At 40.9% G+C, this 21505-nt stretch overlaps 2 protein-coding genes across 2 annotated transcripts in view; both read right to left on the minus strand.

The window, feature by feature from the left end:
* Window positions 1–21505, minus strand: part of selenop2 (selenoprotein P2) — a 230315-nt gene that overhangs the window by 204351 nt on the left and 4459 nt on the right. The gene's annotated exons all lie outside the window — the stretch shown is intronic.
* Window positions 8260–19565, minus strand: elovl8a (ELOVL fatty acid elongase 8a). Its single transcript, XM_079349174.1, has 8 exons — window positions 19491–19565; window positions 16525–16591; window positions 16235–16422; window positions 15476–15556; window positions 13789–13845; window positions 13462–13576; window positions 13203–13330; window positions 8260–8723 (listed from the first exon to the last, which is right to left on the minus strand). The coding sequence occupies exons 1-8, from the start codon at window positions 19494–19496 to the stop codon at window positions 8550–8552; spliced, it is 816 nt and encodes a 271-aa protein (XP_079205300.1). The 5' UTR covers window positions 19497–19565; the 3' UTR covers window positions 8260–8549.

Raw genomic sequence — 21505 nt, forward strand, 5'->3', positions numbered from 1 at the left:
GCTTTTGTTCTGAACAGGTTTTGTTTAAATATATATTTTTCTTCTCAGTGTCTTTAAGTCACTAATAATGAAACAAAGGGAAAAATGTAAAGCCCATTTCACATATGCACCGCGAAACATGTCTAAAGGAGTTTGAGGAGTACTCCTCCTGAAACGCACGTCACAGTGTATACTGAGGCTAAAATCTTCAAAGCTGGCGTCCTGGTTCCGGTCCAACCTGTGGATCCTTTCCTGCGTGTCATCCCCCACTCTCTCTTCCAAGTTTCCCTTACAGTATCTATTCAAGAGAAAAAGCCCCCAATACTTCACAATCTTAAAAAAGGGACAGTCCACTATGTACAATAATGGCCTTTAATGAAATGCTATGTGTAGTTCGACAGAATCACGATATCAACAAAAGAAAGAGAAATACAACTGGCGCAACAGAAAACATACTAACGATGGTCTGCACCCATCAGGGACTCAACGTCACTGTTAGGTCTCTGACCTTGTGACCTTGTGACCTTGTGACCTTGTGTTTCCAGTATTATTATTTTTTAAGTAGCTTGTTGCAGATCCTCCACTTGCTGCCTCTGGTGTTTCCTGTCTGTGTGATTACCTGCCCGGCCCTCATGTGATTCGCCTGTATCAAATTATCTCCACCCACCCAGAGTCTATGTCTGTCACTGCATCTCAGGTCTCTTCGTGTTGTCTCCTGAAGCTCTTGTAACTGAAGGAGGATCGAGGGGAGAGGAGGGGGATCTGAGGAGCGATGAGCGAAGACAGACATTAAAAAGATGTTAATCTTCGAACATTTAAACGGATTATAAACATCTCTCTGTTTGTAAATGCCAACCTGTGATGAGCTGGGATTAAAAAAAAGTTTGTTTGACATGAGCAGTAACAAGGAAATATGAAGTATAAGTTCTATAAAGTCAATATAAGAGTATAGGCCGATCATTCCCAACTTCATATTTGATTTGTTATTTGATTCATTATCAAACAAAGTGTTCAAATCAAAAGATCCTAAATGATTCACAATCGTTTTCTTTTGATCACTCAGACTGTTTGACGAGAATCACTCAGAGGGAGTCTGCCAGTCAGAAACACCTTTTACATTCATAGTTATTTACGTTAAAGTTTCATATAAGATTGATCACTAATGATCTTTGTGTTACCTTTTTTTTTCTCTATAATTTCAAAACCGAATAAATCAGTTTCAGTATTCATAGGACATCTGTGTTCACAAAATACAGAGTTCATAATCAAAGTATTAGTCCAAAAGGATATTTATAATCAATAGACAGTTCGGTGTTCAATGTTTTTGTCTGTAGAAACGGTCCTTTTGGTTTTAAGCCGACTGCAGGTTGTTTTTCGTGTGTTATCAGGTAATATTAAGAGAGTAAACACTTTTACTCTATGTGTATTTTTTGAGAAATGATAGAGTGCATATTTGTGCGGACATAAAGAGCTCTTATTACAGACATCTGAACGTGATCAGCTGATGTCGCTTTATGTGACACTACAGAGGAAAGGACCTCTCATGTCTCCTTGTTTCCTCTCTCTGCTTCGTTTCCTTGCGTCTCTCCATGCATCTCTGGTGGGAGGGACTTAGACGTAAGGGGAGGAGGCAAGTGGAGGACACTTGCCTCTGAGACATAGCCTCTGTGTTCCCCTCTTTTTCTATGTCAGTTTGTCTTCTACCTGAGTGACAGTCGTCCAGCATCCCCTCGTGCTTTTGTCAGCTTTTTAGATCGGACCTTGTTTGTGCTTTTAGATTTCATGAGGTTCAGTTCTGATGATCACTGTCCATCCGCTGGAGCCAAAACACTAGCATGTCTGAAAGTGGCAGCTGCACAGGAAATCAATTTAAGCTAATGGGGGGGACATTAACACAATCCCAATCACAACATGAATAAAATCAAGACATACCCAGCGGGACTGAGTCCATCTGAAACAAATCTCCTCTCCAACAATGAGAGTCATAAATCAAACTATCCACCTGTCAAGTGAAATGGCACACCCCCCTGCACTTTTGATAACACAGATACAGGTGGCATCGGGTTCATCCTATTGTCCATAAATGGGGACAATGTCTCCAACAGATGGGGCCTCGCCGGTTGAAGACAAAGAATCACATGAACACGCACATACGCACAAACATAAGAGACGCCTCGATGACTGAAAGACGTTTTTTTCTTAACAAATAAGATGCTTAAAATCGAAAAGAACCCTCGAAAGAGAGGGAGAAGACTGTCTCAATCCAAGAGTGTATTTTTGTAGCTATTGCAAGCTCCCTACTTAATTACACACAGACAAATATGCACACTTGACAGGGTGCTACTAGCTAGTTGGTTGGCTGATTAACACGAGCCTGCCTGTTGTCGAGTGTCGGCCATCACGCTGAGATTGCTGCAGCCTCTTGTTAACCCTCATTGTACGAAACAACCCAGTGGCTCACCTTCAAGCACACTTAACAGCCTCTTATTGCCAAACCCCTCTTGCTATCAACAATTATGAGTGTGTGTGTGTGTGTGTGTGTGTGTGTGTGTGTGTGTGTGTGTGTGTGTGTGTGTGTGTGTGTGTGTGTTTCTCTGTCCCTCTCACTAGCTGGGAAGTTAGAGGCAGCAGCTTCGAGAGCTTTCCATCATCCTCTCCCTCGAACCTGATTATTAATTACAGTCTGCCTCAGTCTGACCGCAGCACAAACATTGTCTGACACCGTTACTAAAGAGACGAACACTGAGTCATTCATAAATAAGATCCTGGACACACAGATTTAAGCATATTCACCACAGTCTTTACACTTTGCAAAGCTTTTTCATGTATGTGCTAGCTGTGAAATTCAAAGTGTTTTAATTAACATGCATGTCTTTCTCAAGTAATTCAGTCGTGTCCTGTGGAAGTGAAAAGCGTTATTGCTGAGGTGATACCTGTCACCAGCTCAGCATCATCTCAGACCCTTCATAACTCTCTCAACACTCAAGATGAAACCCATCATCAGGATGCAAAATCGTAAGTTGATCAAAGCGACTGTGAGCCAGAAAGTCAGTCATGCCTGAGCTGCACGGCACTCAGCAGTAATCAACCTGGAGCGCTGCCTGCAGCGAGGCCGGGGGACATCACTCTTTAAATGGGCTGCTGGCAATCAGCTTTGTGTGTGTGTGTGTGTGTGTGTGTGTGTGTGTGTGTGTGTGTGTGTGTGTGTGTGTGTATGTCTATCACACTTGTGTTGAGATGGAGAGCAGATTAAGTACTTGCCAGTAGTAAAATATGGCTTATAATGCTACACAAGTGTGTTCTGCGTTATAGAGTACCGGCCGTATGGTTGCATTCGTACACACACCACACACACACACACACACACCCTGACATACACAGAGTCTGCAAAGTGCTAACTGTGTGATGTCAGCCAAGTGTCAGACATCACACAGCCTTCAAAAGAGCTTCTCATCTACCAATAGAGAAAGTATGCAAACTCAGTGGTGATAAATTCAGACCCTGTGGAGCTTTTTTATTACATCGTTAGCTTTTGATTCTGCTTTTTTCTCAACAAAGTGCTGTGTGTGTTTCCTTTAGGGCTAACACAAGTGTTGAAGTCCCTTTCTTCTTCTCTTGTCAAACACATGAAAAGAGTTTTTTTTGTCAAGTACCTAAAATCCTGCACAGCTCAAATCAATGTTCGGTAACATTCTTTCTTCTTGCTCTTACAGGGACGACCGGTCGATCTATGATTGCAGGAATAAATGCCAAGCCTTTGTCACATATGCGCTCCTGAGAATGTGTCGAACATTTCAGACACACTGCCCTTGAAATCTTCCCTTGTTGCCTGTTCACACGGAGATTTTGCGTGTTGGATAGAATGAAGATGGGATGATCTCAGGAAGCAGATACAGAATTAGCATAGAAGCAGCAGAGTCCAACACAATGGTGACCTTTGGCCTTTTATACCACAGCTGTGTACTAACAGTATCAGCATACGATTGCTCAGGAACATACTTCCAAGCAGCTTCATTATATGCACAATTGCACTTGCACGGTCACTTGATATCAACCCTACCCCAAGACTTGTGGTGAGGAGACTTCAGATGGACTTTTTGCTAGAAGGTTGGCAGGAAAATCTCCAGGGGGTAAAAAAAAAAAAAAAAAAAAAAAAGCAGTTTTCATTCACACATGCAGCCCACCCAAAAAATGTTTGTGTGAAAACACCAATTTGTGCATTTTTGTCTTTGCAAAGACAAACGTGTAACCCTTATCTTTTCCCCCATGGCTCTAAGAGTGATAAACAAAACCCTATAGGTTTTGAGTTGGACCTTAGACTGAGATGTTGTCTCATGCTTTCAAAGTGAAGCCAATGCTGAAGTGACTGTAAACTGCATTGTTTCCAATGACCAGCAGGGGGTTACTTCACCGGTTGCCGAAAAAAAGCCTGGTTCTAGATCAACAAGCAAATGACTTTTAAGTTGATGTATTACCTTTTTAAACTGTTTTTTAAATGAGTTATCATTATAAAATGACTAGCTTGCCATGTTCTTTGGCGATAAAGTCATGCATGATTCAGGGCGTTGCTACCTGTAATCACTAACAAAGCAGCCTGTCAACCAGGAGCGAGAGGTAGACATGCATATCTACCCTCTCCTTTAAAAATGTGCTGCATTCGGGATTGTCCATCCCATCTCCTTTCGCTATCCTTTTTACCTTAACCCCGGAAGCGTTTAAGTGGCGGCCATGATAAGTGTAGACCATTTTCAGAAAATTTCACCACAGCAGATTCACGCCACTAACCTCCGCCGACGTCACATTATTACGTCACCAAGTGTGTCAAATCAGCAAGATCGCACTTTCCCAAATTCCTTTCCTTAACTTCGTCACACTACTTGATGCACTTACCAAGGTAAGTGCTAATTAACTTTTCTTTTCGGAAAAAAGTTAGCTAGCTTGGACTTGGGTTAGGATTAAGGTTAGGGTTAGGGGTCAAACGTCATTCAATGACGAACCAACATTCACCGGATCAAGGTTATTTATACGTCCGCTAGAGGTCGCTTAACTCTAAAACGTAAATATGGGTCATAATTTGACACTTGCACAAATGACCAGTGGAGTCGTTTTTTGGTGGAGGACAGGCTCCCCTCCCTACACCCTCTCTACCACCCTCACATTTCTACTCTATTTTTGTACCACTGAGACAGTTTCACCTGTCAGTGAAGGAAAGTTTGGTCTTGTTGATAAGGAGTTGCTGAATTATCCTGATCACTTCCGGGTGTATTCCAGGATGTGTGTGGTCTAGATTGATATCTGTCCCAAACGTTAACTGCCGTATTCATCACCTCGATGTTAAGGAGGGGAACTTGGTTAAACTGTAGAACAAGACCAGATCCTGTTGCAGAAACCCTCTCCATTTGCAGTCCACATGTCAGTGGCCTCATTGAAAGGACGGGATGGGCCATGTTCTTTACGCTGTGCTTGGTCTGTCAGAACACAGCCAAAGACCGCCTGTTGTCTTGATTCTTCTGCTCTTGCTGTCTGTTTTAATGTGTGTGTGTGTGTGTGTGTGTGTGTGTGTATGTGTATGTTTCCTTAAGGGGGACGGTCTTTTGGCGATGAATGGGTGGAGTCTCTGTTGTGTATTTCAATAAGGCTTTGGCGATGTTTCTATCTACTGATTGGAGAATAATGGAGTTTTACTTTGTGCTGGTGCTCTGATGTTGAACTTGCTCAGCGGGGGGGCGGGCAGCTTTGATACGGTCTCATATTCTTCTTTGACATCAAAGATCCAAAGAAATCAGCTGTTCTAATGATACGATCAAAATGACTTCCAAACCCGCCCACATGCTCTTTAACTGCTGTGAGCTTTGACAGTTAAAGATTTTATTTCCAAGTTCCCCTTTTTTATACAATGTCAGGTCTCTTTGAGAAAGTGTTTGATAACGTTTAGGACACAAGCCTCTACAGGGGTTAGGAGGATAAAAATGACTTGTTCTTGTTTTTTTCATTAAAAACTCAAACTGTCATCTCCTGGGTAAACGGCCTTGGATGTTACACCCGTCTGGCCCTAGAAAGCCACTCATGCATACTCTCTCAGTATCAATACAAATTCATTGTTAGCATCTGTCTAATGACCTAGCCTTTGCACCACAACGTTGAAATGCAACTAAATCTAAAATCTGGCAGCTTTTCTACATCATATAGATACCTTACACACTGAAGCTGAAAAACAATTAACTGCTGAGTTGTGGATTGTTTATTTATTATTATTTATTTGTTTGTTTTTGTTATTATTAGTAATTTCTTCTTTATTATAATATTTGAAAAAAAAGAAAGAAATACAACAGTATGGTGTTGTTTTTGGCCTTTTTGCCTTTAATGATAGAGGGAGGAAGGTGGATAGAGTCGGAAAGGGGGGAGAGAGTGGGGAGAGACATGCGGGAAATGGGCCACAGGCCGGACGCGAACCCGGGCCACCCGCGCGCGAGGACTGAGCCTCAATACGTGGGGTCGCGCGCACTGCCGCTGCGCCACCGGCGACCCCTAAACTGCCCTTTTTGTTTCTGACCTAGCATCATTAACGCCATGTAACTAAACCTATTATTTAGAAACGTCTGGGACTGTTTTTAAAATTACTATTAGTTATTTAATGTAAAATAATGAATCTCAGGTTTTGCTGGAGCCACAAACTGGACCAGATGGATCCTTTGTTTGCTGGAAAAAGTAGGACGCCACTTGAAGAAGCCATCGCATTGGCACAGCCTTCGACAAGATGCTGTGATGTCATAGTTCTTCATTGCTTATATCAGCCCTTTACAACCTCCTCCCTCAGGTATATCCTTAAGATAGCTTGGGTTAATGAACTTGAATGCGAGTATTATAATCTCAAAAAAGCAGCACACTAACAGTGATAAGAACAGCCTGTGACCTGGTCTCATAGAACCGTAATATCAGTCACTGTTTGAACGGTCTCTGTGACAGAACTTTGTTTTTGATTAATCGGAAGAAAATAATAAACCAACGACACAAAACCTACATTTTTAGGATTTGCTAACTAGAAAGCAGCAGTGACGTTTCCCTAACCCTAAACTAAGTGTGACATCATCATCAAGGTAATCAGAAACAACGTGAAAAAAATCAATGAGAAAAAAGGAGAATGTTTCCTTTCAAAAGTAAAGTATAGCCTTAATCCTTCGGGCAGATGCACAGTTGTTGCTAAGACTGGTTTTGCTCCTTTTTTGGGGGTACTTGAACCATGTTTCTCCATGTTTCTTAAACTCACATGTGAATGGTGTGATTGTACTTTTTTTGCCTTTATGTAGTTGCCTCTGTAACGACGTTTCTTTGGGTGAGGTTGAGTATTAGTTTAACCCTTGGTTGTCTTGCCATTAACTTTATACTGCATATACTTAATTAATCATACCTTCAGGTGTGGGTAAGCAAAAGGAATAGGACAACTGTCTTCAGGCAATATCACACCGCAAATTGTCACCATTATAGCAACCTTAAAGGCAAAGTGCAACATATCAAACAGATACTCTTACAATTGTGTGCAAAGCACAAAATGTAAATGAAATTAGCCTTAAATCAAATAATTCTCATGTGAGAAAAATAAATCTCATCTCTACCTTACGCCTCTGAAACTATGATTTACTCACTTCAAAGTGTTTTTCATGAGGTGCTCAGTTATTTTTCTCCCCCCTGCGGAGTGAGTAAAGGAGGACAGTCCAAAGCAATGTGCAAGGCACAGATAAAAGCAGAGAAACAGATAGTGAACAGAATGGGAATAAGTGCAGGCTGGGGAAATAAAATGCAAAGGAAGCAGATATGAGTAATTTATTCACCTCATAATAGTTCTTTCATTTCTGTCCACAAGGGGGCGTGTCCGTCAGGACCGTAGACATCATGACAGATGGAGCTGGGGGGTTTGTGCGGTGGGCCGGGGTCTCCCAGTTGGTCAGATGGATTAAATGTTAGAAATTAGAGAAGGGGGACCCTCCTCTGAAGAAGGGGAGGAATAGATGGAGGGTGCAGGGATACAGAGCTAATGGCAGCCGACAGATGATTGGCTGCAGGCTGTGACCACCAGCCAATAGGGGAGAAGGAGGAATAAAGCGCTAAGAAGGTCTCGTCTATTAGCAGCTGCGGGGGAGGGGCTGATGAAACAAGGGTTAATGTGTGTTGAGTGTTTTTTTGAGGAGGGGCTTTGTGCTGGATGAATGACCAGACAAGATGAATGAATATAATATATATGTGTTTTGCAGCTGATAAAATATCATTCAGATGATATACAAGTGGTGAAAAATGTAAAATTTTATTACAAACATAAATAGTTTTCAGGTGTCATTGTATAGGTTTTCATATGTTAATGTATTTGGTACAAATAGAATAAAGCTGTAATTACCATAACATTATGAACATAAAGAAATTAACATAACAAACAAACAGACGTTGCTTTTTATTTCCCCTCTGTTGTTCTCCTTTGTCCTCTCTGTGCTACCTTCCTGTGTTTTTAAAATCCTTTCATGTCAGCTCTTTTCTCTCTCTGCGTTCACGTGCACCTGATTTGTCTCGCCCCGTCTCTCTTACTGTGTCTTCTTGGCCTTCTTTTTAGCGAGGTAGCTGTGATAGTAGAAGTTACTGAAGAGAGCGATGAGGCTGAGCGAGTAGGCCAACACCACCATGTTCATAGAGTCAGGGAAGTTACAGTCGGCAAACAGGTTGTAGGTGGTGTGGATAGTTACCATGAAGAACTGGAGCTGAGAAACAGACAGACAGCGGTCAGACAGTTAGAAACAGGCAGAGTGAGACAAACCGATCATCTGGGCAATTTAGTGATTGAAGGAATAAGAAAATCATCATCAAGCATTTGTAATTTTTAACAACAGAGGCAAGTACTTCTTTACACCCTTAAAAATAAACATAATGACACCAATGTTTAAAATAGCAATTTAGCAAGTGTCTGATTCTGGTTTGCTTCATGACGTCTTTTGATGAAGACTCACACAATGCCAATATTTTCTCTCATGTTTGACAGTGAAAACGAGTCAGAATTTGTGAAAAACTTCTTCTTCTTATTTGTAGTTAGATGTCAGCATTGAGGTGATCCATCACAACAAATAAATGTTGGCAAATGACACCAGTTCCTGTAACATCATTTCACAATGTGCTGGTGTCTGTTAACAGGGCTGATGTTTCCCGATACTGATGTTGAACTGATGCATGAACTGAACTGAACTTTTTTTTTTTAAGGTTTAGTTGTTGTCGTTTTAGCCCTTATTGTAGGACAATGGATAGATCAGAAAGTGGGAGAGAGAGTGGGGAAAGACATGCGGTAGATGCGGACACAAACCTGGATCGCCCGCACGAGGACTGTAGCCTCGATGCATGGAGACGCGCGCAGTGCCACTGCACCACCCGGCGCCCCCACCGTTAGGTGTCCTGGCTCCTTAAATAAAATGAAGCCCAACAAGTGACCTAACCTCCCACATTGTGTAAAAGAGAGGCCACTTGAAAACATAATACATTCTATGCACTCTCTTTCTTTATTATATTGTTTTTCCATATTTCAAATTCATTCTTAGTCATTGTCAATCTGTCACTCTGTCAATTGTAGTTGTGCATGTAGTAGTATGTAGTTGTGTGTGTGTGTGTGCACTATTAACTATTACATTTGTGTTTTGCTTTGTTGTGCACAGCTGATAGAGAATTAGGAGTTCATACAGGGAGCAAAGTAAACCTGAATAAGCCACTACACTTTAGAAAACAAGCAAAAAACGCATTGCTTAAGACTTAACACAAAAACTAGCCCAAACCCAAAGACCAAAACACTGCTAAATTATTAGTACTCTATTAAAAAACAACGGTGTATATCAACTTATGATATTAAAATGTTAATATTCTCCACCTGGCAAAGTGTTTAAATAGGCAGTGAAGTAAAACAGGGAGGTCAAAAGATGGTGGTTAAAAGCAAAGATTAAGAATGAACAAATACTGTGTCTGCGTCAGCTCTAAGTCTAAGTGACTCCCGGACCTGTCTCTTTATGTGCAATCACTCCCTCCTAACATGTCCTGTCTCTATGAAGCTGTCCCAACACTTTAAAAGAGAACATTTAAATCTTAAAAAAAGCATATTATGAAATGTTTGAAAGATCTGTAAAGGCCACAATAAATATTTATTACTCCACTAAAGTCCATTTTTTTTGCAGGAGACGGGTAGATGAGATTATAGGCTCCAACCTGTTCGTCAATGACAACATGAACAACTCAGAGCAGTTTAAATAATTAACAAGCCTCAGTAAGCAGTTAGGATGTGAAAACACCATTAAGAACCAGCTCTACTGTCTTATTATGCCTTATACGTTGTCCTATTTTTGTATTGTTTAGTGTCACAAATGTTTAAACTAAATCTTTAATTGTGGGTGGCCATGAGACATGAATGTGAAAAAAAAAACGAGCACTAAAGGTTCTGTTGCCTGATTGGGGGGAAATCGTCAGAAAAAGAGTTTCTTCATATTATATAAACGTTTCTGCACTTTGGCATGTAATCGTCAAAGCGAATATGCCACTTCAGCCAGAGAACAAGCAGGGATTATATGAATGATTGAACATAATTAACGCTACACATCCATTTCTATCATACCCTCTCAGTGAGATTTAATAATTACCTCTCCAAAACACAAAAAAGGACCCCATAAACGCACAAAGAAAAGCAATCTCCAAACTCTTTAATTAACTTCACTGTTTCAGCCTCAGCTCACCAAACCGTGAAACCAACTGTTTAAGGCTTGGGGGTCACCTCTGAGGTCAGCACAATTATTGTTACATAATAGCAGCCAGTCACTACTGACCTATATATGTTGCAGACTAATAGAAAGAATAAGAAACACAACAGGATGTATTGTCTCTTCATCAGCGATTTATGTCAAAAACAGATGGTCTAGTAGTTAGTTGAGGAGCATCAGCACCTCTAAGCCGACTTGTTATTACAACAAGAACAATGACAAACAAAGCAAGTGGCCTTTTGTCGGCGCGAAAAAGATTCAAACTTGTGCTTGTGTCAAATTTTGAAAACAGTTATGGGTTCGAAGATAACCAAAGATTTGGCTCTTAATGCTACTTAGTTGCAGACCAGATCTAACCAAGCAGCAACCTCACAGTATGCAGTTCATAATGTGTACACTAGAGGCTGGCTCCAAGAGGGAGTCCATCTCAAGCATTAATTTCTTATATTAGTGGACAGCGTCAGTCAGAGTCTTATGTTGGTTAGAAGCAGACACTCCTGGTTATGGAAGTTCATGGACTCCTGTATTAGCGATTGAGAAAAATGTATCTGATGTGAATTTTATAGTTTGACACATGTCCCATCTGTTATCATCAGGGCGGGTTTATAACCTATACTGCAGCCTGTCAGCAGGGGGAGCGCTCAATATTACGGCTTCACTCTTTGGAGGTCTTGCTTTGCCCATTCTTAAGTATACAGTCTACGGTCTAAGCCAAGACCTCTGGTGTTAAATCAAGCCGACGCTGAAGAGCAAAACAACTGCAGGTCCTTGACTGTCAGCTTGGGCTACAAAACCCTACATCCTTTTCAGGTGCCATGTTAAGATGTCAGTTTTCACAGCAGACGGTAATGTTTACAGCTTGGTACAAAATCATTTAGTTGGAATGAGGTGACTTTTATATTACTCATATGTTTGATTAGATTAACACTAAGGCTATTCCTACTTTTGCATAATGTGGGATGTGGGGACTACAGGAGGAAGAGGTGCCCCCCTGTCCCAGTCATGACCCAGGGGGAGGGAGTGGAGAGGGTGGACTCTTACAAGTACCTTGGGCTTCACATAAACAATCAACTGGACTGGTCTCACAACACTGACGCCGTCTTCAGGAAAGGACAGAGTAGGCTGTTCTTTATGAGTAGACTCAGATCAGTCAGTGTGTGTAACAGACTCCTCAAGACCTTGTACCAGTCTGTGGTAGCCAGCACACTCTTATTTGCTGCGGTGTGCTGGTGGGGTGGTATCAAGACTGGTGAGGCAAGCAGGATAAACAAGCAGGTTAAGAAGGCCCGCTCTGTCGTTGGCTTAGAACTAGACACTTTGGAGACAGTGGCTGAGAGGAGGATGAAGGACAAAATCATATCCATCCTGGATAACTCCTCTCACCCCCTCCACGACGAGCTGTGGCAGATGAGCCTCTCGTTCAGCCTCGTCCTCCCCCAGGAGCAAAACCAAACGCTTCAGACGCTCCTTTGTTCCCACAGCCATCAGGCTGTACAACAGCAGGGAGAGCTAGTCTGTTTTAACATTAACATAATGTGGGATCTGGGTCATCATGGCAGACCACGTTGTTAATAAATATTAATATTATTTACGATTGACATATACTGTTATTATATTATTGTTATTACATTATGTATACAACTGCCATATCATACTGCTGTTTACAGGACTTGCTGCTTCGGCACACACAAGTCACTTTAAATCATCATTGGTCACTTCAACCTGCCATTCATTGCACATCATGTCTTCATTGTCCTGTTGAGTTCACCCCAATGTGTCTTGTGTCTTTCAACTGACTGGTGGGCATTGTAGTAGTTTGCCAGGAGGCTTGAGGCCCATTGCACTTTGTTTTGAAAGTAAGGTGGGAAAAGCATTTCTGATATGGTGTCTGCCGTTGTTGGACTTCATATTAGTTTCTTCAGAAACCCGTGGGTGACATCACTAAAACTAGGTCCATTTCATACGGTTGATCTCCAGATGGCCCCATAGTTTTAATGTCAAACTTCAAACCTGAATTAAACATCATCAGATTTAGAGTTCTGTATAAACCATTAGCTAATATGGTAACTGAAGTTTACTTTTTGGCTGTGTCTGGGTTGGTGGTGGTTTACATACACTATGTACCAACAGGCTGTCAGAAAACCTGTGCAGGGGAGTTACTGTCGGATTGTCTTCAGCATTTCTCACAGCAGGCAGCAATGATGACCGGTCATCTAAGTTGGCAGGTTCATGCTGGTCACCAACTCATTCCCTCTCCAAGGATGTCAGCATGTTGCCACACAAATGAAGTGAAATAGTGTTTAACTCTTATGTGCAATTGATTCGCCTTGAGAGGAATTTATAAAGGTGTTTGAATCAACTAGAATTGAAAAAAACAAAATGACTGCAGAAAGCAATGTTATATACTCACATGCACACACATGCATACATAGACACACAAACAGAATTACTAACCAGCTGCAAAGAAGTGAGGTGGCGTTTCCACCACAGGTATTTTAACATTCCTGGTCCGAAAGCTGCCAGGCCGTAGTACAGATACATCACCACATGGACCAGTGAGTTGATCTGACCAATCAGGAACGCTGTGGACACGTACACATGCAGGAGGAAGTTATCATATCACTGTCTCTTTTAGATGGACAAACAGTGAACAGTTTCTGGTATTTTTGAAGCAGTTTTGTGACATCGGACAATTGTGTTGGCGTGCACTCACACTGCCCACCAGCCACATATTTCACACCGGCCCACCAGTTGAAGATCATGGTGGCGTGATGGTAGACATGGAGGAAGGTCAACTGACTGTTCTTCTTCCTCAGGATGAAAAATATCTAAACCGTGCAAAGATAAATACGAGCATCCTGTAAGACGTCACTGCAATAATTGGTATAATGAAGCACTGCAGGTATAAAAACAGGCAGAGTGCAGCATGGTAGCAAAGAAGATCTGTCACTAAGAGTGTTTATGTTTTGTGTTTGTTAAATAACAAATAGATTGATTAAAAACAAAAAAAACCCTCCTCTTTCCCGTTGATCATACTCACAGTGTCACTGAGCTCTATAACTTTGGAGAAGTAGAACCACCAGCACACTCTGGCCATCTGCCCAACAAGGTGACAAATGTGTGATTAGTCTGTCAGCAAAATTCATCGACTAACATTGTTGTTTGCTTTACTGGTTTCACTGTCGGGAATTTGTACTTCAAATAATTTCTTAAACATTGTTTCAAGCAAAACAGATTTTAATTTTAAGCAACAAATTGACATCTTCACTTGAAGAGTTTGTTGTCATCAATTTTAGACCCTGTATAACGTTGGTTTTGGATAAAACAAATTACGGAGTAAAGCTGCCTCGATAAAATATCCTCCTCAAAAAAAATAAAGGAAACATTCCAATCACAAGTCAATCACACTTCTGTGCAATCAAACTGTCCACTTAGGATGCAACACTGATTGACAATCAATTTCACATGCTGTTGTGCAAATGGAATAGACAACAGGTGGAAATTATAGGCAATTAGCAACACCCCCAATAAAGGAGTGGTTCTGCAGGTGGTGACCCCAGACCACTTCTCAGTTCTGATGTTTTAGAATGTTTTGACATTTAGAATGCTAGCAGTGCTTTCACTCTCCTGGTAGCATGAGACAGAGTCTAAAAGTGGTTCAGGTAATGCAGCTCATCCAGGATGGTGCAGGAAGGTTTGCTGTGTCTGTCAGCGTAGTGTCCAGAACATGGAGGCGCTACCAGTAGACAGGTCAGTACATCAGGAGATGTAGAGGAGGCCGTAGGTGGGCAACAACCCAGCAGCAGGACCGTTACCTCTGCCTTTGTGCAAGGAGGAACAGGAGGAGCTCAGCCAGAGCCAGCTATATGACCTCCAGCAGGCCACAAATGTGCATGTGCCTGGTCAAACGGTCAGAAACAGACTCCATGAGGGTGGTATGAGGGCCCGACGTCCACAGCTGGGGGTTGTGCTTACAGCCTAACACCTTGCAAGATGTTTGGCATTTGCCAAAGAACACCAAGATTGACAAAATGGCCACTGGCGTCCTGTGCTCTTCACAGATGAAAGCAGGTTCACACTGAGCACATGTGACAGACGTGACAGAGTCTGGAGACAACATGGAGAACGTTCTGCTGCCTGCAACATCCTCCAGAATGATCAGTTTAGCAGTGGGTCAGTAATGGTGTGGGTTGGCATTTCTTTAGGGGGCCGCACAGCCCTCCATGTGCTTGGTAGAGGTCGCCTGACTGCCATTAGGTACCGAGATGAGATCCTTAGACCCCTTGTGAGACCATATGCTGGTGCGGTTGGCCCTGGGTTCCTCCTAATGCAAGACAATGCTGGACCTCATGTGGCAGCAGCTCCTGCAAGATGGAGGCATTGATGCTATGGACTGGTCTGCCCGTTCCCCAGACCTGAATCCAATTGAGCACATCTGGGACATCATGTCTCGCTGCATCCACCAACACCACAATGCACCACAGACTGTCCAGGAGGTGGAAGATGCTTTAGTTCAGTTCTGGGAGGAGATCCCTCAGGAGACCATCTGCCACCTCATCGGGAGCACGACCTTTGATTTTGAGTGTTACTCCAAATCTAATAAATTTGATTTCCATTGATCATCAGTATTTAATAAGAATACTTCACTCGTTCAGATCTAGGATGTGTTATTTTAGTGTTCCCTTTATTGTTTTGAGCAGTGTATATAACACAGGCAAAAGATTTACCCTCATGGCCAGTGGGCTGTCACTGTAGTCGACAGGCTGACACAGCAGACTGTATCTGGCCAACCAAGAAGAGGCTGTGAACTGAAAAACAAAAAAGTGAAGGGCCTGTCATCCCTCTTTTGTGGAGAGGGATTCTGGTCCTATTACAACTTAAATAACACTTTGATTAGCAGTAAAAAAACATGCTGCTTACACTACAATGACACTATCATCAGGCAAATTGTTGGCTCAAGTATTTACTATAGACTGTTTGAAACATGGATGTATTTTCAGTAAGGGGGATATGAGGCAGACCCCTGTCAAACAGTTTTATATATAAATATAAATCATGAGAGAATTGTAATGTGAACCATATCGTATCATGAGTTTAGTAAATAGTTACATCCCTAGTTTTCATATATCTGGCACTAATGGAGCAACTCTAACATAAGTATGAAGTTGAAGGAAAGATTATAAATGTAACCTTCGTGACTGCTTCAGTTTTGCATGTTTTCCATTTGGGCTTTCACATTATACGCTGTCATTTCATCCTTTGATATTAAAACAAAGCGAGGAGATTAAAAGAAAAAGTATATTATTTGAATGTCTATTGCTCTGCACCCGTATGTGTTGCATATTTCCAAAGCTTCTCATATATCAAAGTTTTGATTCAGGTTTTCAGGATGTAGTTGTTATGTTCTTTTTCAGACATTACCTCATGTCCTACGATATCCAGACATTAAGACACAACCGTGACAAACGTCTCATTAACAGTCATACCTCATAGAACATGTATGCAGACAGGCAGACCATGGCGAAGTTGTAAACTATCAGCACAGGTTTAAGGTTGACCGGCTGCCTGTTGGCCATCAGCTTTGGTCCCAGCCAGATAACAAACAGATAACACAGAAAGATACAACCGACAGGCACAGGAGAGTAAACCAGTGGCCAACTGTCTGTCCTCCTGTCTACACAGAGGAAGAACAAAGAAAAGGAAAGGTAGAGTGTGACATAAATATCCATCAATATAACAGAAATGTGTGAGTACAGTAAATAAAAAAAAAACATACCTCCATTTCTCAGAATCCCCAGGTAGTATTGTTGTAATTTTTGCCAAATGGTTGGAGCCTTGAATACCTGAGATGAAAATACACAATCAGAAAAATCTCTTGTTAGTTAGCAAGTTTTAAACTTAAAATTCAAATACCGTTGTTGAAAGCAATATTTGAGGGGATGGCTTTTTTCTGTGGATGACTGGCTAAATTGGCAATTTACTGAGGGAATTAACTGAGATATATTGTTTAATGATAGCTCTATTAAATTCCCTCTATTTAAGAAGAAAATGAATCAAGTAATTGTTGCCGCGTTAATTTTTTAATTAACATTTAGCTAGTTCCAATAAAGAAGGAAATATTTAGTTTTATGGCAACTTCATAACATTTTTGGAATATTGATCTTAATTTTTGTGAAAAAATAAATCTTAAATCATAATGTTGTGTGCTGCAAAATTGTTTTGTATACTTTTATACTTGTATACTTTTTATAATTGTATACTAATTTCAGATCACACATTATGGAAATTCCCTTTGCTTTGCTATTTGCTGTTTTTAATGCCATTACAGTATGTGTCCCTTGCCTGTCTACAAATCCCCCTATCCTCTCCCTTCAAATGGCCTGTTTGAGCACACAGTTTCCCTTTGTGACATCACAAAGGGTAGTAACCCCTCCCCCAGGTAAATGAGGCTCCCACAGCTTGTGTTTGTTGTGCCCTCTGAGTCTGTCATCTCCCCATAAACAACTGGGCATAAAATGAAACGAAGCCTTCACACACAAGCCCTTCCATTTAAAGCTACAGACACAGAAACAACCGATTGGGTTTATAGTCATGCTAAAACAAAGGCTCTGAGTGGAAACTTCACAGATACGTTTTAAGGGGCTCTGAGACAAAAGCCCTGTTTCCACACAGCAGTCCGGTACGGATCGGTACAGTTTGGTACAGTTTGGTTCGATTAAGCCCGATCCCGTTTGCGTTTACGCCCAATCACGCCCTATTTGGTAGGCGGCGTGTAACCCGGCTGACGAATGCCGCTATGTAAATAGCATCACATGATACCAACTAACAGCTAACCGCTAATTAATAAATTCAACAAAGGAGAAAAATGCTACACAAACAAAACCAACGCTGAAAGACTACTCTGTCACTGTCTTGTGACTCTTTATTACAAAAACTCAATCAAGCTTTGTTTCAGAGAAGGCTGTGTGCCGCGAGGAGAAATACAGACGTAAACAATCAGCTGTGTATTACGGTCAATCTTTTAAATGGTTTAAACACGTCGGAGTTTTGTTTGCCGACGTAACACGGGAAGTGATGATTCTTTCAACCAATCAACGGACTGCAGTGTTTAGCTCCACCTTTTCGGGTCCGTTTCACATTCTTGGCCCCCCAACGGAAGGGTCCCAAAAAGTGGGACGGTACGGATCGGTTATTTGGGAATCTTTCCCAGGATTAGTCTATGGAAACGCCGCAAAATGCATGCCGTACTGAAACGAACCGAGCCGGACCGCTCGGTGGAAACGGGGCTTTATTTTTACTGGTTGAAGAGGAGGAGAATATGTGACATGCAACTGATAAAAAGTTGTTAAATGTTGTATTGTATGAAAAATGGCTTTTATCTTCTCTAATTCATTAAAAAAAAATGTCATCAAAGAAATAAAACACACATTTCTTATAGAAGGTAAAACTATATTCATAATGTTTTTCAAACAACATATTTCATGCAGTTCTCTATAATGAATGTTTATTAGTGACACTCTTTTAAAGGGGTCTGATATAAAGAAGTACACACTAAATTTGATTAAACCACCCAGAGATAATCTGGATTATAATCCAGGGATTACGTTCACTAATCCAAACGTATCTCTTGATGATGGATAATAACTAATCAGGCTCTAGATGAATGGTGGCCTGATGAGCCTGACAGAGGAATGAGTTTGTATTTACGAGGGACGTGAGACAGTGCTGCCATCTAGTGTTCACTTACTAAAACTCCCTCTTTCTTTTATATTGAGTATCAGATGAGGTCAGTTTGAAAGTGTACTAGTGTATTCTTCTCAGTATTGTCTAAACCCCTGTGTTCAGTCTTTTTATAAAGAAACACAAACACAGTCTTATTATAAAGACTTTAAAACCTAGACATGTGTGTTATTGTCTATGCAGAAAGAATTATCTTGGAGAGTAATGCTTCATACAGAGGGTTTACTTTAAAAAACACACCAGACACACCTTTAAATTAAATGTAAGAAAATGATACATAAAATGTCCTCCTTTATCAAAAGTTGTGTATTCAATCTGAAGATGTAAATACTTTTTTTTATAACAATTGGGGCGCAATACTTTCTTCTTCTTCTTCTTCTCCATGATCCTTTATTATCATTTCATCTGCTGTTTTTGTTTCATCCATCAATTTGTGGCATAAACGTTCAACTTTTTCATTATTAGTAAGCATTGAAATGTATTAATCTTAAACAGTAATAATACTTATCTATCCAAGCAGACCGGTGTATGTGAGTGAAAGCACTGTTTATTTATTTATTGTATCGGTCGGAGAAGCAGGCCTAAGCAGTTAAAGCCTCTCCTGTAGCGTCATCTCTGGGATTTACAGGACAATCCCTGAGAGTAAGACTATGACAACCTGCTGAGGTTTATTAAGAAGCTTTAAGGAGCACAGAGTTCTACTTAGAAATCAAAGAAAAATATTTTCAAGCTGAGGAAACATACAAATGACTGGGAAAATGTGGCATTAGCATCATGGCCACAACAACTCTCAAGAATAAAGACATAAACCAACCCTACAATCGACACAGGTAATAAAGATGATGTTCATCAATCTGGTATGCACAGATAGCCTGTACATGCAGGGACTCATGGGAAAATATAACAGCAAATGAACTTACAGTAGTTATACATGCCCCTTTCCAAATAAGGACTATAATAACGCAGCATACTTAAGTACTTGAGGACAGAAAGTGGCCTTACCTTCATTCTGATGATAGATGTTGGTATTTTTCCTCGTCAGCTCTCGTCAGTCAAAGCGAGCGGCATCTCAGCCATGTGTTAAGCAGCACTGAGGTAATCCACCTGCTGTGTGTGTGTGTGTGTGTGTGTGTGTGTGTGTGCGTGTGTTTGTGTGAGTGACTCAGGGATGACATATGGCAGCGTGTTCCTTTATACCAGTGTAATGGGTCAAGTACTGGTCGACTAAATCCCTGCTGTCAGAGATTGTCATTAAGCATTAAAGAAAAATAACAAGTAACGGAGGTGTTTCTGTTGGTAAAAAAAAGGGGCATAATTTGAAATACATTGTTTTCTCATCATTTGTTGTAATCTGAATTCCTTAACTAAAGCAAAGGGTTTTATCTTTAATCCCAGATCCACGTTGATGGATTATTTGGTTTGTTATTATCGACTAAGTCATCAAGACTTACAACTCTGAAGTAGTCTGACATTACATTTTCTCATTCTCTTCTTGTTGTGACGCCTACCCCTCATGGGTCTTTACCTAGTTTATTGTTTATAATTTATGACACTTCCATAGTGGATATCAAATCTTATCTGACTTATAATCACATACGTTACTTTAACAACTCTGTGTTGTTGTGTACATGTCTTTCCAGAGTCTAAGTATAAACCCCGTTTAGAAGAACCTCTTAGCTCCTGCTTCAGAGGAGGTACTCTCCTAGCACAAGAGGTTATTTGAGTGGCATAAATCCATAAAAAATACGTTTAATATAATTTCATAATATAAGTTTATTATTACGATTACTATGGAGCTGTATGTTGATGCAGTGGTTAGCGCTGTTGCCTCAAAGTGAGAAGGTTCCTGATTTGAATCCCCTTTGGACCGGTCTTATGAAAGTTCTCCATGTGTATGTGAGGCTTCTATACCGGTACTCTTACCCAAAGTCCAAACACGTGCCTGTTAGGTTAGGACATAGCCTGGTTGTATGTCTTTGTAGGTCAGCCCGATAGGTCACCCTATAACAACTGGGATTGGCTCAGCAAACAGGAAAAGTGGTTCATACAATGGATGGATAATTATTATTATTATCATTATGTCAATATTATTGTATGTTATTGTTATTATTATATTGTTATTAAATATTTCTTAAGGTTCATGTCCCAGCCATTAACATGGCGTTGCGAATGCAGACAAAAACAGTCCTCATTGGGTGTAGTTCTCAGGAATCTTCCTAGTAAATTTTTCCTTCTCAAAAAATTCCCAGGACTGTGGCTTTTTATTTTACCCAGAGGGAAATGAAGAGAAAAGAGGATAGGACCTGGAATAACTCCTTGAAGACCACCAAATCAGGGATGATGTTGCTGAAACAGATTTGCTTGGACTAACAAAGAAAAAAAAGGCTCCAAAAGTCAAGTAACTTAGGACTAAATCAGCAAACATTGTCTTTGTAAATATGTTTTAATTGGAGAAATGTACAGTATGTTGATTCTGTAATGCTGCAATCGACAAAAGTGGGAAGTTCAGGTTTATCTGATGTAAATTTATTAGCTATAAAGTTATTAATTTGGATTTCCATACTAATTTTATAGAGCACATCACTCATAAAACACCTGCACTTGTTCAACTGAAAAACAGAAGCATGTTAACTCTTGAAGCCCTTGTTATATGTACAGATAGCAGCACAGTTGATCACTTCTAGATCATAAGAGGCAAAACAGACAGAAGCAGAAGCTGAGCAGTCAAAAAGTGTTGTGACAGTTGTCTGACTGGGCATTACTAATCAGCTGTGAACAACAGCCTCTGACCCTGTGTGACAATAATCACCAGTCCATTCATTCTCTCCACACACATCCGTCTGCAGCCTCCTGCTGGCAGGTTTGATGCCGTAGACTTCATTAGTGGGCGAGGACAGGGTAGGACAGGTGACATTATCGATACAGAGGAGTAGGATGTCGACATGCGAACAGCAATCTTCAATCTGACAACTGCTTAAACAGAATCTCAACTACTCAATTAACTGCCATTAAAGTAC

The sequence above is a fragment of the Symphodus melops genome, assembly GCF_947650265.1.
Source record: "Symphodus melops genome assembly, chromosome: 7".
NCBI classification, from domain to species: Eukaryota; Metazoa; Chordata; class Actinopteri; order Labriformes; family Labridae; genus Symphodus; species Symphodus melops.